The sequence below is a fragment of the Eptatretus burgeri genome, chromosome 7 (genome assembly GCF_056783735.1).
Source record: "Eptatretus burgeri isolate ZD-2024b chromosome 7, Ebu_testis_v1, whole genome shotgun sequence".
In the NCBI taxonomy this organism is placed as follows: domain Eukaryota; kingdom Metazoa; phylum Chordata; class Myxini; order Myxiniformes; family Myxinidae; genus Eptatretus; species Eptatretus burgeri.
In genome coordinates, this window is record NC_140967.1 from 2,174,949 (window position 1) to 2,194,948 (window position 20,000).

General features: G+C 51.5%; 1 protein-coding gene across 5 annotated transcripts in view; it reads left to right on the forward strand.

The window, feature by feature from the left end:
- Positions 1-20,000, forward strand: part of LOC147022551 (zinc finger protein 462-like) — a 322,942-nt gene that overhangs the window by 71,907 nt on the left and 231,035 nt on the right. For all 5 annotated transcript variants that reach the window (XM_085887239.1, XM_085887241.1, XM_085887242.1 and 2 more), the window contains exon 3: positions 17,958-19,934. In XM_085887239.1, the coding sequence (XP_085743365.1) occupies positions 17,958-19,934 (1,977 nt within the window). The remainder of the gene's footprint in view (positions 1-17,957; positions 19,935-20,000) is intronic.

Sequence of the window (20,000 nt, forward strand, 5' to 3'; positions counted from 1 at the left end):
TGCGGAGTTGAAGGTGAGGCGATGGTGTTGGTTATTGGGGGAGATGTGGTTTAGGAGATGGTGGTTGGCATTGTGGAGAAGGTGGTTGTGGTTGGCGTTGTGGAGAAGGTGGTTGTAGTGGTTGAAATGCGGTTGGTCCAAAATAACGATAGCAAAAGAAAAACGGCTACCTCAAAGATCACAGCCCTTAGACATCGGTGGGGAAATTTATCTCAACACAGACTTATCGACATAACTGATCTCAGACCTATATGGTGCTCTGTGAATTTCCACAACCATAAAACTACCCCTCCCCTTTTTACAGACTCGTCCCGAGTCGTCAAATTTTCGTGTGCCTTCATGTGCAAGTTTCCCCTATTACGATTTACCTTCGGATCCCTGAGTGCGACATTTGATGTATTCGTGTCCCAAAAGTAAATAACCTACGGGCTGAGTAACTAACGAAACAAACCCACTCATGCAGACGACTTAAATAAATTGCCGGCGCTATGACAAACATGCAGGGGGCGCAAAAGTCATGTACAATTTTAACTTAACCTTAACTTGTGAATTTTACACTAAACCATCGCCCAGGAATAATGGAGTCTGTGGGAAAGAGAAGCAGGGAGCCAGGCTGCTCAAATGCAGTCTCTGGCTCATGAAACAAATGCAGGTTTTAACGGGGAATGTGGCCGGCTGTCCAATGCAGTCTTAGGCCTCCCCCCTGAAATGAGCGCAGTGAACACAAACGGTGCACGGGCGGCACCAATGCAGTCCCTGTGTGCGGCTGCCTGCTCGGCAGTCCCTGCAGAATACTGGATGGTACTGACGCAAGCAAACACAAATGAGCGGTGCACGGGCTGCTCAATGCAGTCCCGTGGTGCGGCTGCCTGAAAGGCAGTCCCTGCATCTTGCGCGATGATCCTGGGGCACATGGTGATGGATGGAATGGGGCAAATGCAAACAAGGGCTTGCAGGCATGGGGTCAAGGCAAAGGCAGGCAGACAAGGCAGGCAGACAAGGCCGGCACAGGCCGTTGTCGCAAAAACAGGCCGGCAGGTGAAGCTGGCCGGCACAGGCCTTGTAGCAAAAACAGGCCGGCAGGTGAAGCTGGCCGGCACAGGCTTTGGAGCAAAAATAGGCTGGCAGGTGAAGCTGGCCGGCCTCTTATCCCGTCCTGGAGGTTCGTTGAGGGAGTGCGGTGGTGCTGGCCACTCGGAAGGGGGGCTCGGACATACCCTACTGTCTCCCTCCCAACCTATCGCCTTTGCCTGTCTCTGTTCATACCCACCCCCTTAGTTTGCAAAACATCAAATTTAGCCCCATCTTATTTTTATTATTATTTTATTTTATTCTTATTTCCCCTATAAATTCGTTTCCCTAACCCTGTTTATTTTCGCTGTCCGGCTGACCTATCCTGTCCGAGCCTACTCCCAACCCCTACGTTCCCTTCCTGGAGGGGAATAAGGGAGAGCTTGTGTCCTGTCTCGAGGCCCAATGAAGCTTCAGAATGGCCTCCTCAGATCTCAGTGATCTTTTTCACCACGGTGTGTCCAGCGGCCCACAACAAGAGCGAAGGGATGGATGGTGCGGAGGGGTACACTTCCTAATCTACCCTAACGTTTATTTATCTTAAACTACCTCGGGGCTTTCCAAAAGGGCCTCTCGCTTAATCTACTGGTTCTACCAACCAAGATTCCCGTCGCCTGTGTGGGTGTCCTCACAATTTCGGGCCTTGCCCTCAAATTTTCCCTCGTGCCCTCGCACGGTTGCGTGGCTGAGACTCATGGCTCCCTTGACAGGAACTACCCTCTGCCGATTCTCAAACTATGGCACCCCCGGGCCCTGCAACTGTCTCCGAGCCTACCAGCTCCCTAAAATCGTGGGGGGTTGCCTCTCTGGCATTTCCCCCTCGATGCTTACGTGGCAGGCTGGCGCCACGGGCCCCTTCCCCGGGTGCCCGTGCCCAATGCACTGCCCACACGGCCAATGGCGCCCTGGGCCCCGCATCATGTGGGCCCACCCGTGCCCACTACGCTATCCCGGCCCCTCTTGCGCCCTTGGCCTCCCGCGGCCGACTAGCCCGGTGCCCGGGGTACCCACTAAGCGATACTCACCGTTCGCAGCCACGCTCCCAGCCCGTCAACAGGGCTCCTGCACCCCTCCAAACGGGTTTCGAGCCTACATTCTCACCAACAGGAAAACGACCTCCATTTTGTCATTTTGACTAACCCACTAACTCACATTACACTGACCCCGGGTTCCCTTGGGTGGGATTCACTCCTCCCCCCAATCACTCATCGCACCATGCATACCACATTCGCTCCATTCACTCAGGCCCGCTGGCCCTCACTCACTCATCAAGTGCATTTTCAATCCATCGCTCACATCGCTGAGCACTGCCATTCTCCTGACTGCATCCCCTAACTACCTCGTGCTCCCTGGTTATCCCTTACAATATAGCACATCCTTTTAGTCTACGTAACTAAGCTACGTCCCCACTACACACTCAACGTCTGTCCTTGTCTCCAAAAATCCTTTCCCATTTCCCATCCTCGATCTAAACTAAAATCCGTCTAACTAATCCATTCCATGGGCTTCATGAGGACTTATCCCTGCCCCATGAAGCCGGTCTAACTAAACTAATCTTTCCCCCTAACTAGTGGTATCCTGTGCCCTAGACAAGGGGGTCTGTCATGTCCGAGGAGCAGTCAGACAGACACGAGAGCGAGTAGCAACTCTGCTTTATTGCCTGAGCGGATGCACACTACGAAAACCCCTCGCGGGCGAGTCATGATATAAAACCCAACCACGTGACTACAAGCATCCAAAAACACCCAGCCCGCATACAGCACACTTCCTCCACTTCTAAAATGGCAAAAATCAACATTCAAAATCCTCCAAGTACCGCGGCCGCCTCCTGTTCCGCCCCGGGCGGACAGCGCCGCCAGACGGCCCAGGCTCAGACACCTCCCGGCTCGGTCGAGGTGACACCCTCGCTGGACTCGCACCATCTGCAACATCAAGCGCCCCCGGCCGCCAAGCTTGCTCGTCACCCTCGGGCAGGACTGAATCAGGTAAACACCCCGAGCCCGCTAGCCCCTTGGGCGCCGGCACTTCTGGCCTTGGCGATGCAACGTCTGGCTCCGGTGACATCAGAGGTGGGGGCTCCATGTCGCTCGGCACGGGGGGTGACGCTGAACAGCGATCATGCATCTGGTCCACGTGCCGCTTCCACACCTTTCCATCATCAGTCCAAACCAGGCAATTTGCGGGTCCGAGTGTTACAAAAACCACGGCCGGCACCCATTTGGAATCGTGGTAATAACCACGCACCATTACCCGCTGTCCCACATCAAAACCGCGCATCAGTGTCGGGCGCGACACCGCCCCAGTCACCGACCTCCCAGGTCGCAGCAAATCCGGTCTTGACCTCAATGCACGTCCATACAGACGAATGGCAGGGGTATCACCGGTGGCCGGATGGATAGCATTTCTATATTGCAGCAAGAATACATCAATCATTGTCTGCGTAGATGCACACTCCCCTCGACGCAAGGCGGGCTTCAACATTTTAACAAATGATTCCGCTTGCCTGTTCGTGTCCGGATGATACGGTGCGGACTTCAGATGTCGAATACCGTTTTGACGCACAAAATCATCAAACACACCCGCGACGAACTGTGGACCGTTATCAGAGACCAGAATCTCGGGTATTCCCTTGTTAGCAAAGATCGTCCGCAGCTTCTCTACCGTAATGTCTGCCGATGTACGCTGCATGACCACAACCTCCGGCCATTTGGAGAACGCATCGATCACAATCAAAAACATTTTGCCCTTAACAGAACCAGCACAATCCACATGGACTCTCTGCCAATCCCTTCTGGGATCCGCCATAGCCCCGACGCCCGACGCGGATTTTCGGAATCTACCTGACAAGTAGCGCAATGCTTAATCATTTGTTCAATGTCTTTATCTAACCCCGGCCACCACAACAGGCTGCGAGCAAGACTTTTGGTCTTCACGACGCCAAGGTGACTAACATGTAGCTCTTCCAAACAACGCTGCCTGTACTTCGGTGGGATCACCGTTCTCATTCCCCACATAATGCACCGTTGGGCCAACGACAGCTCTGAGGCGCGAGACGCGAACGGCTGAAACGCCGGTGTCGAAGGCAGATTGCTCCAATTCCCCATATAAATCGCCTGAACGACACAGGCGAGTACTGGATCATGAGCCGATTCCACTAAGACCTGCTTGGCCGTGACCGGCCCGCTCTGGACCCGGCTCAGTGCAAACACATCAACCCGGTCGGCTGACTCAGACGACGCTGGACCCTCCGCGCAAGGCAAGCCCGAGAGACTGTCGCAATTAGCATGCTTCCCGGTGCTCCGGAACTGGATATCGTAGCTGTAGGCAGCAAGGAACAGACACCACCGCTGTATTCGCACGGCTGCTGCCACCGGCACCCCGCGCTCGGGTTTCAGGATGAATTGGAGCGGCTTGTGATCCATCTGCAAGGTGAAATGCCGTCCCAGCAGGTATTGATGAAACTTCCGCACCCCCCCAGACGAGGCTGAGAGCCTCGCGCCCGCTCTGCCGCGGACAGGGTTCGGGATGCAAAACAAACAGATCGCTCGGACCCATCGTCCATCCTGTGGGAGAGCACCGCCCCGATGCCGTATGCAGAGCTGTCGCATGCCAATAAGAGTGGACGTGCAGGCTCGTAGTGAACGAGGACCGTATCTGCCGTGAGCAGTCGCTTGACGCGGTCGAACACCGCCTGGTGTTCAGGCCTCCACGCCCAGCGTTCGTCCTTCCTGAGCAACCGTGTCAACGGCGCTAGCTGCGAGCTGAGCTCGCGCACGAATCTTTGGTAATACTGTGCCATACCAATGAATGAGCGCAGCTGCGTCTTGTTGCGGGGTGGGGGCATGTGCTGAATCGCCTCCACCTTCCGAGGGCCTTTCAACAGCCCCTCCGGTGTGATGGTGTGCCCGAGGTATTCCAACTGCTGCTTGAAGAACGTGCACTTGTCCCTGTTCAAGTGCAGGCCGTACGCTTCTAGTTTCGTCAGCACTTGGGCAATGTTGGCAAGGTGCTCCTCCGCCGTTTTACCCGCAATGAGCATGTCATCCAGGTCGGTCTGAGCGGGCAGGCCGACGCACACCTGATCCATGGCTTTCTGCCACAAGGCTGGGGCCGAAGCAATCCCAAAACAGAGCCGGGTGTATCGATAAAGCCCCTGACACATGTTGATTGTCAACAGGTCGCTGCTCCCGGGATCCATCTCGAGATCCATTTAATGTCAGGTCAGGTTCGATCTGTGACCTGCTGCAGGTACCATGTAAACCTGTACTAACCTGTTCCATGGTCGGGTTGTCGGCGACTAAACCGTCTCCCCCACCAGGTTTTCTGGTGAGGAGGGTGTTTGGATATGGACACCCAGCAGGATTAAAAACAAAATCTGTCAAAGGGCGGAGGAGCTCCTTGTGAGCCAACGGCCATCCATATCTAGTGCCCAACTGTGTCTGCGGACGTCCTCCTGCAGTTGGGTTACTTCTTATTAGGAGGTTGGTGGCAGGATTTGCACTCCGGCCACCGTAAAACCCTTCATTCCGCAAAACGCAAAAACGCAAAAAAATCTGAAAACCCACTCCGTGGGAGTACCTCCTGTGCAGCTTCCCTTCTCAGGGCAGCTCACCGGATGACGGGATTGGGGCAAAGCCTTCGGGACCCCCAATCTTTGATAGGAGGGAAACCACGGGGTAACATCCCTGGGTCAGATTGCGGGAGAGTGTGTCGGAGTGGTGCTGAGGTGTCGTCCACCAGACGGCGGTCTCCTTGGGTTAACCTGAGGCGGTCCCTTCGGGTGGGTGCCTGGAATGTCTTATCCCTAAGAGAGGATGATCACCTGTCTCTGTTATCATCTGAGCTCAAGCGTTTGGACATCCGGATTGCAGCTCTCTCTGAGGTTCGGAGACCGGATTGCGGAGAGATAATTGTGGGTGGTTACACCTACTATTGGTCTGGTCGCTCTGATGGTTACCATACCCAAGGAGTTGCTGTGGCTGTGTCCAATAAGCTGACCCCAATGATAATTGAGGTAACACCGGTCAACGAGCGTATTATGAGATTAAGGATTCGTCACTCCTTAGGTGTCATTTCCCTGGTCTCTGTTTTTGCTCCGACTCAAGCGAGTGATCTCACCGTGAAGGATGCATTCTACGCCACACTCGAGTCTGTGGTTGATCATTGCCCCAGACGAGATACACTTCTAGTCTTGGGGGATTTCAATGCATCGACTGGAACTGATAGGGACGGTGATGAGGTGTGTGTTGGTCCCCATGGGTCAGGAACTATGAACCAGAATGGCACTAAGTTCCTTGACTTTGCAAGAAGTCATGGACTTAGGGTGGCTGGTTCATGGTTTCAGCGCCCACAAGCTCATCGCTGGACTTGGTATTCCAATGCTGGCGGTGTGGCAAAGGAGATTGACCATGTCCTCATTGACGGTCGTTGGAGGATGATTCAGAACTGCAGGGTCTACCGGAGTGCTCAGTTCCTCAATACTGACCACAGGCTTGTTGTAGCAACTCTAAAGCTGCACCTTAAATCCTGGAGAATGGTACCATCCCAGCCGACGCTGGATGTTGCCAAGCTCAGGGATGAGAGAGTAGCTGAGGAGTTTGCGAACAGGCTGAGTGGACACTTGGGGGGTCTGGGTGCTTTGGGGGGTCCTGAAGAGTTGTGGAGCGCCTTCAAGACCACCGTCCTTGATGTTGCCGGTGGATGCCTTGGAGCTCACCGCAGGGCAAAGAAGAATTTTGTCTCTCAACGGACACTGGATACCATTGACCAGAGTGTCAGGGCCAGGCTGAATGGCAGAGCTGAGTTGTTCAGGGAGCTGAGGCGTAAAACTGTAGGTGCACTGAGGGTGGACAAGGAGGCCTATGTGCGAGGAATCTGTGAGAGGGTAGAGCATCACCTGTGGACAGGTGATTCTCGTCCCGCTTACAGGGGAATTCGCGCATTACGTTCATCCAAGCCCATCCCTCGGAGCACTGCAGTTCGAGCAGAGAGTGGTAGGCTCTTGACAGAGGAGTCTGAAGTGAAGGCCCGCTGGGCCGGTTACTTTGAGCAGTTGTACCAGGCTGATCCCCCAACTGTCGAGTTGGACGTCAAGGGTGTTACAATCCCTGTTGCTGACCCTCGAATCAACTGTGGTCCACCTACGCTTGTGGAAACACGGGCTGCGGTGAACCAGTTGAAACGGGGCAAAGCTCCAGGGATCTGTGGCATCCATGCCGAACTTCTCAAGGCTGGTGGAAATGCTGCACTCTTGTCGTTGCATGCAGTTTTGTGCTCTGCCTGGAACACAGGCATCATCCCAACTGACTGGAAGAGGGGCCTTGTTGTCCCTCTCTGGAAAGGGAAGGGTGATCGCCAAGACTGCAACAACTACCGAGGGGTGACGCTGCTCTCAGTGCCGGGCAAGGTCTTTGCTCGGATAATTCTCGATAGGGTTCGCCACCATCTGCTTGAGCACCAGCGTTCAGAGCAGTCAGGCTTTACACCAAAGAGGTCAACGATTGACCGTATCCTTGCACTTCGTGTCCTCACCGAACGCAGACGAGAGTTTCGGCAGGGGCTGCTTGCAGCCTATGTTGATCTCTGTAAAGCGTTCGATTCAGTGAATCGGGATGTCCTCTGGAGGATTCTTGGTCTTCGTGGGGTGCCACCAAAACTGATCGATCTTATGTCTGAACTCTACTCTGGTACTGAGAGTGCTGTGAAGTGTGGTGGTACCATCTCTGACTTATTTCCAGTTGTTACTGGAGTTCGTCAGGGATGTGTACTTGCCCCCACACTTTTCAGCACTTGTATGGACTGGATTCTAGGGAGGATGTCGGAGAGATCAAGTTGCGGTGCGTCATTTGGGAATGTCAAGATCTCGGACCTTGACTTTGTAGATGATGCAGTCATCTTTGCGGAGACTTTAGACATCCTCTTGGGGGCCCTCGAGGTGCTGAATGAGGAGTCTGAGTTGCTGGGATTATGGGTTTCTTGGGTCAAAACTAAGATCCAGGCTTTCGGTGACATCTTGGATGCTGCTGTCCTGTCTGTGTCTGTTTGTGGTGAGGATGTTGAGGTCGTGGAGAGATTCACTTACCTTGGCAGTGATATTCATGTCTCTGCTGGCTGCGAGTCAGAGGTCAATAGACGTCTGGGTCAGGCCTGGGGAGTCATGGATTCACTGGATCATGGGGTGTGGCGCTGCCGGTACCTGTGCGGGAGGACGAAAGTCCGAGTCTTCAGGTCCTTGGTACTTCCAGTCTTGCTCTATGGGTGCGAGACTTGGACTCTGACCAAGGATCTGAGACGGAGACTTAATTTCTTTGGTACCCGGTCTCTTCGGAGAATCCTTGGCTATCGCTGGTCGGATTTTGTGTCCAACGAGCGGTTGCTGAGAGAGACTCGGATGAGATTTGTTACCTGCATAGTCCGTGAGCGTCAGTTGCGGCTGTATGGACATGTGGCTCGTTTTCCTGACTCTGATCCTGCTCACCAGATTCTCTCAGCGAGGGAGTCTCATGAGTGGAGGAGGCCAGTGGGTCGACCACGTGCCTCATGGTTGCAACAGGTTGACCATCATCTCAAGGAGATGGGGATGGGCCTGGCATCTGCCTGGGGGATGGCCAGACGGAGGCCCCTGGAGTACCGGCGGAAAGTGGACGCAGCGACGTGCTGTTCTGGCACATGCTCCCATACCTGACCTGACCTGAGGTCGCTGCTCCCGGGATCCATCTCGAGATGAAAATACGCATCACGTAAGTCAAACTTCGTAAAGTTCTGACTCGCTGCCAAACGTGCATATATCTCATCAACCGATGGCAGCGGATACTGCTCCACGCTGAGCCCCGGGTTAAGCGTGGTCTTGAAGTCCCCGCACAATCGGACGTCCCCATTCCGTTTCAGCACCATGACGACCGGGGTGTCCCAGTCCGAGTACGGCACCCGTTCGATCACTCCACAGGCCTCCAGTCTATCCAGCTCACCCTTGACCCTGTCCCGTAGGGCATACAGAATCGAGGTACCACCCCCTCCTTCATGAATAGCTTGGCTTGCATGCCATTGAGTTTTCCAAGCTCGTCGCAAAACAACCCTTGATGCCTTTGCAGAATCTTCTCCAACTGATCCTCGAATCGGCTCGGAATGGGTTGTACAAGGTGAATGGCTGTCCAGTCTAGCCTGATGCGGGTCAGCCAGTCCCGGCCAAGGAGAGACGGACCCCTCCCCCGCACCACATACAACCTGAGAGTGGCATCCTGACCTTGGTAGATCACCGACACGTCTGCCATCCCAACCGGCGTTATCTTCTCGCTGGTGTATGTGTACAGCGTGAGGTCCGACCTGATAAGCGTCAGACCGTTGAGTCTACGCACGGTCTCCTCACCTATGATCGACACAGCCGCTCCTGTATCAATCTTAAATATGATCGGCGTCTTGTTTAGCTCGATTTCCACAGTCATGGATCGTGTCGCGGCAGGACCAATCGAAAACAGGCTCATCATTGGCTGCAGGCCCCGCCCCGGGTCGCCGGGGTTGCTTCGCCCAGGCTGCAGGTCTCGCTCCGGGTCGTCGGGATCGTCCCGCACCCCGCCGTCCATGACCTTAACGGTAGCCAACGCCGCTCGGCACTCACGCTTCAGATGGCCCACCTTGTGACAATGTAAACACACGCTGTTCTTATACGGGCACACCCCCAACATGCCTGCGCGTTCACCTCGCCAACCGAACGGCCGCGTGGCGACGCCTGGCCACGGTCCCCACCGAAGGTCGCTCGTGCGGCCGGTGACGCACGGGACATCGCGTGGACTCCCGGGTCACCTGGCATGGTCTGACCGGCGATGGCTCGTACATCCCTGAGGGTCCGTTCGACAGCCGCCGCAGTTTCTACCGCCGTGCTGAACCTAATGTCCTCGCACTTCTGCCGTAGTATCGCCGAAACCATTTTCGAGTCTTGCAATCCAGAAATAAAGCGATCTTTGAGCCTGGTCGGACATTCACCCGCCGAGAACTTGCAGGCGACGGCCAGATGTTTCACCCGCGCGACGAAATCTGCGACGCGCTCCCCTGGGCTCCTTGCGAGGTGATCGAACTCATGCCGCGCCAGCTGTGATGATTTTTCCGGCGCCGTGTGCGCCTTCATCTTCTGCACAATGTCACCGAACGACAGCCCGACGTCTTGGCTTGTCCGGTGCAACCAGGTCACCTAACAGGCAATAATTGTCCGGTGACAGCGACGCAAGCAAGATCGACTTCTTCTTGCCTTCCTCCACCACGTTGTTCGCGTCAAAATAGCATTCCAATTGCATCGAAAACAACTCAGTCATCGCCGATGAAAACAGGCACTTTGCCATGAGCGGTAACCCGATTCTCATCCATCGTCGCCAAATGTAGTGTCCGAGGAGCAGTCAGACAGACACGAGAGCAAGTAGCAACTCTGCTTTATTGCCTGAGCGGATGCACACTACGAAAACCTCTAGCGGGCGAGTCATGATGTAAAACCCAACCACGTGACCACAAGCATCCAAAAGCACCCAGCCTCCATACAGCACTCAACCCCCATACAGCACAGGGTCTTCCACCCCTTGACTGGGAATCCTGTTTACCCGAAACGGGGAGGCTTGCTTTGCTTTTTTTTTCGATGCGCGTCAACTCGCAACCTGCGCTCTTTCCCCGTGACGTCATGGCAGCTGTTCGTGCTTCGTGCACCTCGTCCCTTCTCGGACGGTAACATCCGGCAGAGATTCCCCTCCTGCCGGATTCCAACCATACGTGCAGCCACGACGCCACCCTGCGCATCCCAAGCAAGCCTTGCGTTTCGATGGGTTCCCCTACGCGAGCACATGTGCTCTGCCCGTCCGTAACCCACGCCGCGGAATCCCCAATGACGTCACTCGCACCCCGAGCCTGCGCGATTTCTCGCGCAAGCCGGGGTACACGTAACGCATCGGGGAAGCCGCTCACACGCTCTGCGAACAGAACGTGCGGTGCAGGCCACACGGAGCTTTACATACATGCTCGCCTGGAGAACCCATCTGATCCAAATTCACTATTCCAGCCTAGCTTCTGTCCGTCCGCGGGATCGGCTTACATCCACTGCGTGCGTTTCCGGACTGGATTTCACTCGCGCAGCCGCGCACGCGGCGGCCTCGTGCGAAGCACAGCACGGACCCCGCGTGCGCTGCCGTGCGAATCCGGCACGGTCCTCGAAACACCTACGGCCGCTACGCGGCCTTTGTCCCTCATCTAGCGCCGTCCTCGTCGCAATTTAGCGCACGCATTCCCGTGTGCCATGACGCTCACACACCCTACCATAACACTCTCACTTGGACACGCGGTTGCGTGTTCTCGCATACCAACCGCCATTTCCCTATCATACCATGTCCTCACACATGCGGTTTCTCTCACACACGCGGTTTCTCTCACACATGCCATTTCACTCACGCATTTCGCCACACTCGTAACCACACACACCGGAACAACCATGCTGGGAATTCGCGCCACCAAAAGCGCTCCCGGGGCCTCCATACCCCCCAAGCTCCACGTGTACCCGTTCACAGCACTTGCCCCCCCTAACTCACAAAGCTCGACCGGACCCACTTGGTCGTGATCCGCTTCAAGGGGGCATATTCCCTCCCCTCGTTCCTGAAGGAGGCTATCCGGCTGCTCGCACCGGGTCACGACACATTCCCCGAGCTCCCCCTCATTGTCCCTCGCTAACTCCATGTGTGTGTTCGTCTTTAGTTTCTTTTAATTCACCCTCTATCTCCGGTGTCTCTGTTTTTATTTCAGTTTTCTCCTTTATTATCTCTCTCGTCTCTTCTTGTCTCTCCCTACACGTCTCAGTCACCCGGGCTCCCGTTATTATTTCCACAGTCTCCATTTTTATTTGTGTCTCCTTTATCAGGGTTTGCCCTAATTGTTGTTTCATCCGACGAGTGGTGTCAATAAAGCCCCGCACCACTAACATTGTTCCCTGTGATGTCACACATCCCATATTATTGTGTTGTTCTACTTCCTGGCTCCATTTTCCTTCCCATTTGAGTCGTTCTTCCTCTCTGCGCCCCTTAGTTGTTCGTTATCTTCCCGGAGCTTTTCCATCTCTGTGGACTCCAACTTTGCTCTCTCCTTGAGTTGGTCAATTTCAAATTCATATCGTTTTTGTTTTCTCTTCCACTGTTTCTCATGTTTTTCCTTCTCCAATCTCAGTTTCCTTCAATTGGCCGATCTTCTTTTCCTGTTTCATTCGTTGTTCCTTCACTATCTCCGCGTACTTCAACCTTGCTTTCTTTTTCAGTTGTTCTTGTCTTTCTTTTTAAATTTCTTTCATCCCCTGTCCGACCGTCATTATTTCGCTTGTCACGTCCTTTTTGCCCACCTCCATCGCGGACCACACACCTTTTACACTCCCTTTCAATTTGTCAACCTCCTCTCGTATCGTGCCGATCTCCTTCGCCATTTTGCCTTTTGCTTCCTCCAATTCCTTCTTTAGTGCCTCTTGCCCTGCCTGGAGATTCAGCCCCATGCTCTGCGTTTCGCCCCGCAGTGTTAGCATATCGCTCCTGAATGCCTGCATATTCGCATCCATTTTTCCCCTCATCGCATCCAAATTGCCGTTCGTGGCTTGAACCGGTGGGCGGGAGCGCTTCCCCCGTGCCATGTGGCTCGTTGCGCTATGACTAGTAACCCGCTCACGCCTCGTGCCGCGCTGAGGTGTGGCCGCGGCGCCATTTTGCTTCTCCGAGTTTAGTTGCCGGCAAAGTTCCTGCCTGCACAGGCCACTCCCACTGACTACAATTAGTGGTGGGGTTGTAATAAAACGAACTGTCCCGGGCCATGGATTCTACATCAAAACATATTCCTCCCTGCCCCTGCTCGCCTTGAGTTGCCATTTTGCGTATCGGAAATAAAAAATTTATACGCTCGTAATTTAATGGGAACGGAGGGTCGCTCTACACACCCTTGATCCAGTTCCCGTTAATTTAGTTTGGAGACGGGATGAATCGGAATCCCACGTCCTGACAACAGTGTTGTGGATCTCGCCACCCCGGTGTGCGGGTGACTGCCTTTAGCTAATTGCGGCCACGCGCGCCCGCCGAACGTGGAAATCCAGTCGCAGCTTTCGGATCAACGCCAAAATCCAGCTACGGGTGTGTTTTTAACCACACCACAACCTTGTCAATGCTCTGCCCGTGCTACAGGGTCGATCACCGAATTGTCGATTTATCTAATTATTCGCGCGGACAGACTACCGAGAGGTTATACCTCAACGGGACCTGCTCGGAAACGAGCCGCTTTAAGCAGCTCTTTCTGTCTGCGATTGCCGAGCGGTTATTGTCGCCAAACCCCGTTGGACCCGATTATCTTATCGGAGTTAAAAGCCAGCTATTTATTCCGAACGCAATTATGGCAGTTCAATGGAGGAAGGGATGCAACGAGCAAGTGAATATTCAAACAATGGGGGTATTTATTTTACACGCATGCAGTCAATGAAGCAATTGGGGGGGAGTATGGGGACAGGACACGAGCAAAAAGACCGACAGCCGTTGATTTCTCAGTATGTACATGCACTTATAACAATCCTACTTAAAGGATAAGGCGCCACAGACTTCCATGCAAAAACCCCCGAAAAGAAAGAAGAGAAACACCGGGCTTGTAAGCCTTTATGATTGCTCGGAGCCAGGATGACCGCAGGGGCTCTGGGAGACCGTGCAGGTTACCTGGCCACCCTCGTGGTGACTCGCTGTGCCCTGGTTCGGCGACCCTCAGTGTCTCTGCCCGACTCCACTGTCCTCGAGCTCCACTTCCGAACTCGACTCAGCACTCAAGCCCGAACTCCACTCGAACTCAAGTGGTTTTCTCCAACTCGGCTCCACCAACTACTCTGTCCAATTCCACTCACTCCGGACTCCAACACTCAACTCTGGCGCTCTCCACACCGACTCGCCAAGGATACCAAGGAGAGAGACTCTCATCAGCTCGCCAACTGCTCACTCTCTTTCTCGGCGTTTCAACGTGGCCCTTTATCGCCCCGGGGCATTCGCCCTCCCTTCTCGGCGCGCGGGGGAAATTTCCCGGAGAGTTCTCGGGTTTTCATACTTTTAGTAACCGTCACTTCTGTTTACCCGTTCCAGAATATCGGGGCGGGAGTTGTCGAGTTGTTCTCTCTTCGGAGTATTGGGTTATTCTTAACCATTGCTTTTGTTTGTAGAGGAGGGTTGCTGTGTTGTGGAGTTTGACGAGGTTGTTGAGATGTCGTTGTTTCAGTGTGGTTGGCGCTGTGGTGGGGATAGCGTGGTTGTTGAGATGTCGTTGTGGTGGTGAAGGTGGCATGGGTTGTAGTGATGTTGTTGAGGAGTGGTGTGTTTGTTTGAAATTAAAGACAAAAGAATAATGGCTAACTCGAAGATGCACAGCCCGGCACACAATAATGCCCTTTAGACATTGGTGGGGAAATCTAATCTGGACACACACTTATCGACATAACTGATCTTCGGGGAACCTGAATGGTGATCTGTGAATTTCCACAACCGTAACAATATATATATATATATATATATATATATATATATATATATATATATATATATATATATATATATATATATATATATATATATATATATATATATATATATATATATATATATATATATTGAAATAAGACGGTAACAATATAACCGTCTCGATCAGATGAAATTGAGAAATTGACATTATCCGGTGACCTTGACCCCGTGACCTTTGACCTTGTCCTTGACCTTGATCCTCTTATGTCCGTTCCCAAGGATCACTTATGCCAAGTTTCATCTCATTCTATCCAACGGTTTGGCCTTCTATAAAAGACAAACAAACATGAAAAATTGACGTTTTAGTCAATTTATGATATCATAACTCGAAAACCTGAAGTTGGAAGTGAATGTCGTCAATCAACTATGTCATTTAATTTTGATTATCTGTCGAATGGCGTTTGTCCCATCTCGATCGGATGAAATTGAGAAATTGAAGTTACCCGGTGACCTTGACCCCTTGACCCCGTGACCTTGAACTTTAACCCCCTATGTCCGTTCTCATGTCCCAAGGATCACTCATGCCAAGTTTCATCTCATTCCATCCAACGGTTCGGCCGCCTATAAAGGACGAACAAACACAAACACACAAACAAACACTCACAAACATATTCTATCTTTTTAGTATAGTAGATTGTATAAATGAACAGGCAAACGTAATAATATGTATATGTGGGAAAACTATGGTTGGCAGTTAATGCCCAGGAAGCAGCAGCGGAAAGAGAGTGGCATTTCAAAATGTAAGAGAATTGTGTGCTCACTTGGTGAATCTCCCAGATAGCTCAAATGGCAGAGCACTTGTACGGTTCACCAAAGGACCTGGGTTTGATTCCTGGTCTGGGCGCATAGTTTTCCTGCATATACATATGATCACATGTGCTTTTATAAGCATGTTCAAGTAAAAGCGACACCGATTGGTTCTGTGTCCGTGACGTCAATCAGATATTGAACTCCCATTGGTTGATTCCGTCACCGCTATCTTGGCTCCGATTGGCTGGAGCAGAGTTGCCCGAGATCACGTGCCATTGAAGTCATTACCTCCAACCCTTTTCGGAGAAATCCCTGTAATCTTTCTGTGTTGAAATATACATCTACATATGTATGCTTGCCTGTTCATTTATACAATTATATACATCACAATAAACTTATTATCAAGGTTAGGATTCGGATTTGGGTTTTGCTTAACAGTTCAGGTGAAGGTATTGGTTAGTAACTTAGAACTGCACTTGCACTGAGGTCAGCCTTTTTAGAAAAGACGTTGAGTTAATGTTAACTTGAATGCTGTGCTGTACAGTAGCTTTAACACCGAACAAATCCTCACCTCTAACTTTTCATTCCAAGTTCATTTGTCATCTTTTCACTCTCTTCACTCTCACTCCTCCTTCCAGGTCTTCAAAATAGCTGTTCACCTTCTCATATCTTCCCCCATCAAAAACCTCGATCTTTTCTACCTCAGTTAACCAACCCCAAAGCCACCACCTTAAATTTCCCTGAGTCCATGTGGTGTCCATCTTGTTTACCCCTTGTACCCCACCCCATTCCTCTTCCTTCCACAGATCTCCTAATGTCTCTGTTCCCTGCTGTTGTTGTGCTTCCCTCCCCCGCCCCTCTTGTGTCCTGCTCCCTTTGTTGTACGTTATGTGTGTTAGCTCTCATGTGAATGAGCCTCGACTAAGTATACAAAAAAACAGTGCCTGCTTATTCGGTGCTACCACATTAGCTGGTGCACTCACTTAGTATTTTTCATTGATATGAAAGAGGCCGTAGACTCCAGTGCAGTGCATGTACTGTACTGTCATACATCACTGTGTGCAAGTGTAAATACAGTAATGTACTGCTTTTGATACATTTGTCATCGTTTAATGGCATTCATGATACAATGATGACACAATGGCTGCATTCAACAAGCAAATATTGCTCTTCAAATTGATGAGAAACAAAGCATCACTTATTGAATGAATGTCGCAAAGGATAGGCATCAATAGTAGAGGGAAAATAATTTAATCCTGAGCATTGTATTATTACCGTGCACATATTACCATATTTACATAATACAGCCCAGTAATACAGGCTACTTTGGCATTCTTTTTCAAAATGAAATAAAAAGGGATCTTTTTTTGTGCACACGAGATTGCAGAAATTATAAACGAGGACAACGTAAATGGCATGATGGTGGAGGTGACCCTTCATCCGAAGTGCCATTCATTTCAAATAGGCTTGATAAACAAAGCTCCAGTAAGTTTGTTCACCTTCTTGGTCCACCAAGCAAGGCTGCTCCAAGTTTATCACTTGGGTTTTAATTGCCATTGAAAAGCGAACACCAATTTAATGTAACGTGCAACCATCTTCCTAAAACACTTCTGGCCATACAATACAATGCTGCCACTCCGTCTAATGGAAACTGTTGAAAACTCCGTCTGTTAACCACATTCACCTTTTATCTCTGAGCAGATTCCACGCAGGTGCAACTTGTAATACCAGGATGTTCTGAATGTGTAGAAATCTATAAGGTGAATCAGGCTTATTGAACAGGAAGCACGTTTGATAGACAGCCCTGTGGAGATGTTTCTTCATCGCCTTTCTCCAGAACAGCGTCATCTCTCTTTTTCATTTTATTGTGTTAAATTGTATTTATATTTCCATCATTGTCCTGCGTTCCTGGAAGTGCCAAGTGGAACGCAATGGACAGTCAAGTAACATTTGTGAATAGATTTGGGTTTACTTGCTGAATACCATACCATAGAAACAATAGCTCCATCCATCCATTGGGACCATACTCTGTGCAGAGCGTTGGTGCTGCCTGAGCAGTGTCCTTGGCTATTGGGTACAATCCTGGATGGGTTGCCACTCCGATACAGGATACCAGCAAGCTGGCACTCATTTTGCTGACTTCGGAAGGATGACAGGCAGAGTCAACCCCACCTGGTATTAATTCAACATCCAAGTGGGATTTGAACTCAGGATCCTAGGATCCCAAGCCCACCACCCTAACCATTAAGCCAACACCAGGCATGATAGCTCCAATAGCTCCAACTAACAATAAAATCCATATTTCTAATTGTATGTTTTCCCAATTTCTGGAAGGTACCTATTTGATTTGTCAAGACTAAACTGAATCAACTTTTCCTATGTATGGATGTACAGTACTCATATTTATGTGTGACAGGGTATCTTCCACCTCACCTCATAAGTCACATTGTGCTTGTTATTGCCCCCACCTCCCCGCACCATTTCCTATCCTGTTCTCATGATGCTTACAATTTCTGATACCCTCATAATAATATATTTTCCTCTCTTTTGGTCTTCCTGCTCCCTACCCCCACCTTTTTTTATTTTCCTCAGCTCACAGAGATCCATCTGCAGGAGAACGAGGCGTTGGAGAGCAAGAGGAGGAACCAGGACATGACGAGTTGGAAGTAATCAAAGAACACCTGAGAGTGGAAGATCTTGATGTCGAAGGGGAACTTGGCATTGAAGGGGAGAATCTTGACATCGACGAGGATCGTGGCGAGGAAGACGGGGATCTCGGTGGGGAGGACGGGGAACTTGATGGGGAGGACGGGGATCTTGATGAGGTACTCGGCATTGAGGAGGAGGAGGTACTTGGTGTTGAGGAGGAGGAGGTACTCGGTGTTGAGGAGGAGGAGGACCTCAGTGTTGAGGAGGAGGACCTTGGCATGGAGGAGGAGGAGGAGGAGGACCTTGGGATGGAGGAGGAGGAGGAGGAGGATCTTGGTGTGGAGGAGGAGGAGGACCTTGGTGAGGAGGAGGAGGAGGACCTTGGTGTGGATGAGGAGGAGGAGGATGTGGATCTCAGCCTGGAGGAGGAGGATTGTCTTGGTGTGGAGGAGGAGGAGGAGGAGGAGGAGGACCTTGGCGTGGAAGTGGAGGAGGAGGCCCTCTGTGTGGAGGAGGAGGAAGAGGAGGCCCTCGGTGTGGAGGAGGAGGATCTCGGCATGGGGGAGGAGGAGGAGGAGGAGGAGGACCTCAGCGTTGAGGAGGAGGACCTCGACATGGGGGAGGAGGAGGAGGACCTCGGCGTGGGGGGGGAGGAGGAGGAGGAAGACCTCGGCGTGGGGGGAGAGAGAGAGGGGGAGGAGGAGGAGGACCTTGGCGGGGGCAGCAATGCTGTCAGCAGGGGTGAGGAGGTTGGCGGTAGTGATGGTGAGGCTCTTGGGAGAGAGGATAAACATATTGGGGGGCAAAATGACCATCTTGAGATAGAGAATGACAATCTAGGGTTTGAAGGAGTTGATTTTGCTGTGGACAAAGACCTTGATGTGGAAGGGGATGATCTTAGCATCGAAGACGAGGATTTTGAAGTGGAAGAGGAGAATCTTGGAGCTGGAGAGTACTTTGAAGTGAGAAAGAAGGTTGATGGAATGAGGGATAGGTTTCTTAGAGAAGGGGAAGAGTATCTTGTCGAAGAGGAGGAGGATCTAGATGGGCAAAAACAGGATCTTGTAGTACAAGATGAACACTGGAAGACTGTCAGAGGTGATGAGACAATAGCATTTACGAGTGAGGTGGAAAGTCACAAACCAGAAATAATTATAGAAAGTAATGGTGCAGGAGCAAGAAATGGAGAGCCTGGGAAAGGAGATGGTGATCTTGATGTTGACAGAAAAACAGAAGTTGGAGAAAAGGACTTGGTAAATGAAGAAAGGCCACTGAAATTGAGAGTGAGCAAAGTTGACAAAGGAGATGGACAATCAGCTGATGTGAGTGAGTGGGATCATTTTAACTTGCAATTGAAAGGAAATTGGAAAGGAGAATTGAAAGAAGAAACAAGTGTTGAAGGAATGCTTGATCTGCAAGGGAGTGAAGAAAGACAAAAAGAGAGCATGCTACCAGAACCACAGCAGGAATGTAATCATAAAGATGCTCTTATTTCTCCCTCTTCTCTCAGCACTGGTTCTCCTTTAAATGCATGCCGAAGTATTGGACGCAATTCATGTCCGAATCGGGCTCGTGCTCCACCAGCTCGGCAGGCGAAACTTCGGGCCTCATTTGGCCGGCCCCCTCCTTTTGCTGCTGAGCCCACAATTCGAACTGGTGCATTGTTTCGTCGGATGGCCGGTAGATATCACTGCTTGCTGTGTCCTTTTGCCACTGTACACCGGCGCAGCATTTCCCGCCACACGTCCAATATTCACCGTGAGGGTCGAGCCATGGGATCAGCAGCCCGTCATAGTTTGCTTGAGAGTCGACAGTTGACAACCGGCACTGTAAAGCCAGACAATGGACAGGACACCAAGGGACCACCTGGCCTACCTTATCGCTGTGTTTTTTGCAACTACTGGAGCAGTTCAGTTAAGGGTAGGTTTGTGTACATGCCCGCACCTGTTTCTTTATTTTATGTGTTGAATAGGAACTGGAAATACA